The sequence below is a fragment of the Diachasma alloeum genome, unplaced genomic scaffold (assembly GCF_001412515.2).
Source record: "Diachasma alloeum isolate Michigan unplaced genomic scaffold, Dall2.0 Dall_scaffold_00323, whole genome shotgun sequence".
NCBI classification, from domain to species: domain Eukaryota; kingdom Metazoa; phylum Arthropoda; class Insecta; order Hymenoptera; family Braconidae; genus Diachasma; species Diachasma alloeum.
The window spans coordinates 56429-64234 of record NW_021680462.1 but is presented as its reverse complement, the minus strand read 5'-3'; the positions used below and the strand labels follow the sequence as shown (position 1 = coordinate 64234).

Here is a 7806-nt window from a genome sequence, read left to right as displayed (position 1 = left end):
CCCGGTACATCGGAAATTCAACTTCATGGATTTGCGGACGCATCAAATCTGGCAATGGGCGCATCGGTCTATCTCCGTACATCCGCAGCGACATCGGGAACGTCTGTCACCTTGGTTTGTGCCAAGACCAAGGTGGCACCTCTCAAGAAGAAGACCATTCCAAGACTGGAGCTCACGGCAGCAGTCATGGTCAAAGAACTCGTGGCTTATGTCAAAAGGGCTTTAGAATTGGACAACATCGATATCTATCTATGGAGCGACTCATCGGTAGCCATCACCTGGATCAACGGGGACCCTGCCCGTTGGAAGGATTTCGTACAGAACAGGGTTCTTAAGATACGAGATACCCTGCCCTCTGTAACTTGGAGACACATCAATGGGAAGGAGAATCCGGCGGACTGCGCATTAAGGGGTCTCACCCCGACACAACTGGCGGAGCATTATCTATGGTGGACAGGGCCATCATGGCTTGTCCTGCCACCAGACCAATGGCTAGCATCATCAATGGACCTAGCATCAACAACAGAGGTATCATCAGAAGCGGCACAGGAAGCGAGGCCGCCCATCATCAGCTCACATCCAGTGCAGATTGTCGAGGCAAATACGCTAATCATCAGATACTCATCACTCACAAAGCTACTGCGGATTACAGCTTGGGTAAACCGCGCAGCAAAACGCTTCAGAAGACAGCCGCTACCCGATTCTCCACAATTGGAACCAGAGGAACTCGAAGAGGCGAGACTGTTTTGGGTCAAATACACGCAGCAGCTCTACTTCGAGGCAGAAGTTAACACGCTGAGGGACGCAAACCCCTTAGCAGCCAATCATCGTATGGCAACGTTGACGCCATACCTGGATAACGACGTCATGCGATTGGGCGGACGTCTAAGACGATCAACAGAGGTACTGGATCATCGGGGGACGAGCTCCAGTATGCTCCCACATCATCAAATGCGTAATTTGCGCACGTCATCGAGCATTGAGGGCTCAACAGCTGATGGGACAGCTGCCAACACGACGAGTGACACCATCGAGGGTCTTTCTCCACTCAGGAGTAGACTTCGCAGGCCCAATCAACATCCTGAGATGGAGAGGATCAGGGGCAAGCAAGACAATGTACAAGGCTTACATCTGTCTGTTTGTATGTTTTGCTACTTCAGCAACACATCTGGAACTGGTAACGGACCTCGCAGCGGAGGGATTCATCGCAGCGTACAAACGCTTCACATCGAGACGGGGCATCTGTGCAACCCTGTCCAGCGACAGGGGTGTCAACTTCATCGGGGCAGAGAGAGAACTTCAAAGGTTATTCGACCAGGCATCAAGCGAATCGGCAACTATCAGGGATCAGCTAGCATCCGACGGAACGAAATGGAAATTCAACCCTCCTCACTCGCCGCACATGCGAGACAAGTGGGAGGCTGCAGTGAAATCAACGAAATATCATCTACGAAGGGTCATCGGAACCTCGACCTTGACGTACGAAGAATTTACGACTCTTCTGACGCAAGTCGAGGCCATACTTAACTCTCGACCATTCTGCCCACTCACAAACGACCCGCAGGACACATCAGCCCTGACACCAGGATACTTCATCGTAGGAGAAGCGCTCACGACAATTCCAGAGCCTTCACTTCAGCAGATCAACACAACAAGACTGGACAGATGGCAAATCATCTCCCAGAGGCTTCAGAATTTCTGGGAACACTGGGCACGAGAGTGCATTCATCGTTACCAGCAAATTTATCGGTGGAAGCAGCCAACAAACGAAGTAAAAATCGGTTCGTTGGTCCTCATCATTGACGAGCGGGAGCCACCAGCCAAGTGGCCTCTGGCTCGAGTCATCGCAATTCATCCGGGACAAGACAACATGACCAGAGTTGTCACACTGAGGAAAGGCAATCAGGAGACTCAAAGGTCCATCCACAGGCTGGTGCCTTTGCCGATCAACGACGACCTTTTGGAAGGTCAACAGTGATACGTCATCATAATCATCAGATATACATCGTCACCTGGAGGTGACGCAGGGCGGGCGGGATGTTGAGAATCATCCTTCAGTCGGGCTAAATGTCGAATTTTGCTCGCTCGGCAACCTTCGGGCATCGACGAACACGCACGAGAACGATCGTGCGTGTCGTATCTTCAGTACGCCATCGAACTTCATCGAGTGAAAGTGCCGGAAAATTATCGCAGCTATTATCGAACATTATAATCGCAAATCATCTTTTTGTTAAGTTGTATACAGTCCACTCGGAAATCATCTATTTATTAAACTTTGTGTTGTGTAATTTTCAGTGCATAATAGTTTGTTGATTAAAGAAATCTCATCAAATTACCTCCGGCTAATTATCAACCCGTTACCTGAATCTCACTTTTCCTCCCGACCACCCGGCTCATCAAATTGTGATTGATTTCTAACATAGTCTCTATGCGCGACTGAAGTGAAACTGATCCTACTGGAAATTTTGGGAAAAGCAAAGGGTTGAAAGACAGTTTTTTTTGTACCAACATCAAGTAGTTAATCCTCCTTCGTGAAAGTTGGACCAATTCACTATTTGGGCGATGGAGTGGGGACAGCCAGTCCTTACGGAAAGCGCCTAGAGTGGTGGAAACGACTCTCACTGTCGGGAGTAAAAATTAGCTGATCCATATTTCCATGCTTAACTTTATTTGTTCTAGTGTTCGGAATATTGTGTAGAAATTTGGACTCAGTCCAACCCTTGATCATCACATTGGAATCTACCATAGGGTATCACGTCATATAATCCTGGTAAAAATGATCCGTGACAATTTAATCCTGTAAAATGATCCTACTCAAATTAATCTAGATGCAATATAATCCTGATCAAGATAATCCTAAACAAAATGATCCTGGATGATTTGATCCTGAGATTTTTTTAACCATTATATTGCTGTCAATTTCAATAAATAATGATAACTCTGTGTTAAATATTTTCAATTTTCGCTTTCAATTGAGGGGAATTGTATTCTAGAATAGTGGCAATTGTTTCTTGTAAGTGACGATTGTTCTTTTTCCTCTCATTTTAATTTTTCCAGGAAATTAATTTATGTCTAATTTGTGTGTAAATACCGAACGTGTTTGTGTGACGCTATGTAGAAAATTCGATGTTAAACTACTGAATGTTGTTAGAAGTTGTGACAGGAATAATATCAGCCCGGTGGCTTGGCGCAGTAATAGTAAGTTCGTTGCCTCATATGCGAAAGGTTCCGAGTTCAAATCCCGGCCGGGTAGAATGGTGCGATCTAACCATTTAAAGTCTTGATCATCATCGCAGTATACCCTAACCGGGTCGAAGCGATGTAAAATAATGATAAAAAAAAAAGAAAGAATATCTTAAAGTATCTCAAGGGAATCGCTTATTAGTATATTTCGATACCAGTGCGACGGGGTGGCAACGAGTGTGAAGTTGGCGGCCCGAGGCGAAGCCGAGGGCTGCCAATCATACGAGTTAAAACACCCCGTCGCACGTATATCCGAACTATATTTTTTGTTAGTGATGTTACGTTCAGCGAGTGCCGAACTGTGCCATTTTTCGTTTACTAGTAAACGAAAAGTTTTTTCGTTTACACATTTCGACTTTTCGTTTACTAGTCAACGAAAAGGCACTTTTCGACACGGGCTGAACGTAGCAGCAGTGACAAAATAGTATATTTCGTAACGAGTGCAAAAAAGTGTTTTTTGGCGAGTGGAAGGTTTATATCACGAGTCGAAGGCGAGTGATATAATCCCACGAGCTAAAAAACATTTTTTCACGAGTTACGAACAATATTTTTCATCACAATGTGGCGGAAATTGGACTTTTAGGCATGCGGAGCGTGCCGAAAAGTTCACTTTTCGTCACAGCGTGATGGAAAATATTAATTATTGAATAGTGCACGTGGTGCTTTCAACAATTTAAGTTGTTTGAACACAATGTTTTTGATGACGTCATTGGTTTCTCATGTTTGTTTTTCTGTTAATCAAGTTTGACGATACGATTTGGGCAATTATTTTAACATTTCATGAGTGCATGTTTGTTTTGAGATTTGAGGGCTCTCAAAATTTCTCACGGATTGATAGCAGCACCATGTCTGCATGTTTACGTTTCACAAATAAATGATTGTAATTTGTTGAGTACTTTACGTCGCATTGTTTTCCCCATTTTTTCCGATTTTTTTGCGTAAAATATTGTTACTAAGTTTTTGCACTGGGATTATTTGTATAGATTTTTTTTCAGGATTAAATTGTTTAGGATCATTTTTTTCAGGATTTTCTGGCTAGGATCAAATTGGTTAGGATAATTTTTTTAAAGATTTCTTGACTAGGACTAATTTGTTCAGGATTAATTTTCGAGGATTAAATGATGTGGAATCCTACTAAAGTGGAACGTAATTTTTTTAATAGTATCATTGAAAATTTCCGCCATATTTGACGGTCATATATGGGTCAATACACGTTTTTTCAAGAAATTACACACATAGCCGAACTTTAACACAGTATTTATCTACCATCAGCAGTTAATTAGGTGCTGGGACTTACAATGCAAATCCTTTTGTCATCTTTACACTTCTTCATCAACGACGTGTGATTGCCGACCAAATCTACACATTTCTCTCCATCCTCCATCGTATCACACTGATAACACCAAAGATCGTTGGCCCGTTCAGAGGCTGCGTGTGTACGATGCTCCTTAGCTAGTAATTGACCTAAGATCATTTGTCAGAACTATGAATTCCCACTGTTTTAAAGATTAATTCATAAATTCCTTTTAAACTAGTGGATTTACAGAAAAAAATGTTATAAGACTAGAGCTGAGTTGAATACTACTTAAATTACTATTTTGAATTCAGTTCCGGAGCGGTGAAACAGATTAAGGGGTCTCCGCAGTACTTTTGGGTAAAATATGACAATGTGTTTGCGAATTAAATATATCATATAGTAATCAAAAATGTTAAAAAGATATTTGTAAAAGCAATTCTAACTACTTTTATGGTTTCATTCGTGTTTAATTAATTATTCAAATTGCGCCTTATATACACAACTTTTATGGACGCTACTTTGTCCCATACCCGTCACACTATTGACAATGTGCTAGCCAGCAAAGGAAGCTGAATTGTTCTATATTAAGCCCTAAACAATATGGGCACAAAGTCCCATTGGGTTTTATCGTTGATTTGTTCAGTAAATTAATGATAAAAATACTATAGCGATGTCTGTCATTATCCAACATACGCCATATTTGATGTCTCATCTCTCTCGAAACTAACCTCACTAACTTGACTATTTCACACTCAGCTCACCCGCGCGCCCATCGCAACTGCGGAGACCCCTTAATGGGAGGCTACTATGAGTTTTAAAAGTTGTGGGGTATTGGAGTGAGGCTTTTAAAACGTTGAAGATCGATTATGTAGATCTGAAAACGAATAATTAGTGCAAAAAATTTTTTTTTATTGTTCGTTTGCCCGAAAACGCTTAAAATGCCAAAAACAGACCAGGACCTCCAATTTTTGAGCTACGAAAGATGTTTTTTTCCAAAATTTTCGGGAAAATATGTGGAATAATAATTACGAGCTATTTTTGTTTTAATTCGCCTCTTACATGGCTAAATTTGCTTTTGTATTTTTTGACACAAATAGTGAATTTTTTTATATGAAAAAAAAACGAAATCAGCTGTGTAGGAGTCGAATTCCAAAAAACGAGCTCGTAATTGTTGTTCCACACATTTTTCCGAAAACTTTGAAAAAGAAATCTTTTGCAGCTCAAAAATTGGAGACCCTCGACTGTTTTTAGCATTTTAAGGGTTTTCTGGCAAACGAACAACAAAAAAAAATTTTTTTCACTCACTATTCATTTTCAGATCTATATAATTGATCTTCAACATATGAAAAGTCTCACTTCAATAACCCACGACTTTTAAAACTCATAGTAGTCTCCGCTTAAGTGTAAATTTGCCAATTTCTTTAAGGAGGGTCATGAAAATTTTTGTAGTCATCTTGAGATTTAAGCTAGATGAAAATCTCATTTTCATTAAAAAAATTGACCTAAACCGCGTTTCACCTCTTCGCTACTGAACTACTCGTAGTTAATAAGTATTTTTCATGAAACATGAAACATCTAAATCAAAATAAATATCAAAGTTTATTCATAAGAAAAATTTGTTCCCATTAATTTCTATTCTCATTTCAGAGTAAATTGCAAATAACATAGTATTTAAAGAGTATTTGAAAGGAGAGAATACTGCTTGAAGTACTCCACGAAAATTTCCTGAAATAATTGCTAATTTTAAAGTGAGTCAAGCAGGTTTAAACAGCAACAACGCAGACTTTGTAGATAACAAGATAGATCTATCCAAAGAATGTAAACTAATGAAAACTGAATAAGAATAGCGTTGATAATAAGTGCACTGGTAGAAAGGATTAGTTATTGTTAACGAATGGATTTGGTTGGAGACGAGGGTCTATTCGGTCTCACCAAATGTTCATTCGTTGGTAGTTAACAAATGCATATTTGAGGAGACTTGTTTGACTCGATTTTCATCTTTCAAGTGAAGCATTCGTTAACTATTAACGAATATTCATTTGGTCATATTCAACTCTACCATTCGTTAATAATTAATAATAATTATTAATAAATAATAATTAATAATTAACGAATTTCGTTTGGAATAAATGAATCAGTCTATTAGTGTATCCCAATAAAACACTATCTACTTGAATCATGACGACCGTCGACAGTGTCCAAAAATATGAAACGGAAGGATTATCAGTGCTTATAATATGCGATAATTCATCCATTATAATTTTCTTGTTTCCAATTACCGATAAACGATGAAAATATATGATCTGATTTTCAACACTGCTTATATTCGAAGTAGACAAAACCATTTCATTCAAGTCTCGTGGAACTGATTTGCATGAGTAACATGTGTGTAGTGATTAAGGTTTCCATTGTGAAAAATAAATATTCCTATATCATATCTATCAAAATATTTAAATAGTAAAATAAAATTGGAAATACTATTGAATCAGTCAAAAAAACCAACTTGCAATGATTATTTCGAATGGTAGTTCATTCTTATTCATTATATTTCGATTTGATTAGAGACTATTCTCGAAGAGAACACAGCATTTCACCTCACTGTTCAATTGTCACTAAAAATAAGGAGAAGAAAATTTTCTATTAAAAAACATCCCCCTCCCAGTTTGATTGAATAAATTCCTGATCTTTTACGTCTCCAGATTCTCAAATTGATTACCCCTTACCTCATGAAAATTAGAGTCACGCAGGATCCCTTCTTTATCAATTTTTTATGATTCACATGCCAATAATCAACAATAAAAAATAACAAATAAATGAAAATTCTTACCTTGCGCTGCACGGAAGACGATCCCCAGAATAATCCCCAAAAAGTGAATTCTAACCTTCCCCTTCATGTTTCTTCCTTTTCGTTCTCCAATTGAAAGCAATCAGACGATCCATGTGCGCATATTCCTCCCCAATTTCTAATTATTCATCTAAAATGGCGTGAATGCTATATCTCGTAATTATACGAACCAAGTGTTTCGTGGAGATCATACGCACTGCTGACGCTTAAAACCGCCATGCCGATCGTCGCTAGCGCATGCGCGGGGGGAAACGCATCATAGCCTTTCTGGGAAAATCGATATCATATAGAATTTTAGGGCAAGAAGAGTTATCTGCTTTTCCCCATGGAAAGTCACAGGATGTAATCAAATCATGTCATAATTCTCCCTCCGGCGTTCTATTGAAGATTTAGACATTAGGAATAGTCCAGTTGTACATTG

The 7806-nt window shown here is 39.5% G+C and overlaps 1 protein-coding gene across 1 annotated transcript in view; it reads right to left on the bottom strand.

Annotated features, from left to right (window-relative positions):
- The window catches only part of LOC107040151, an 11350-nt gene extending 3749 nt beyond the window's left edge, over positions 1-7601 (bottom strand). Inside the window, exons 1-2 of the mRNA XM_015260097.1 lie at positions 7368-7601; positions 4541-4707 (exon numbers count right to left, since the gene is read on the bottom strand). Coding sequence (XP_015115583.1) covers positions 4541-4707; positions 7368-7434 — 234 coding nt within the window. The 5' untranslated portion in view covers positions 7435-7601. The remainder of the gene's footprint in view (positions 1-4540; positions 4708-7367) is intronic.
- Between the last annotated feature and the right edge of the window lie 205 nt (positions 7602-7806).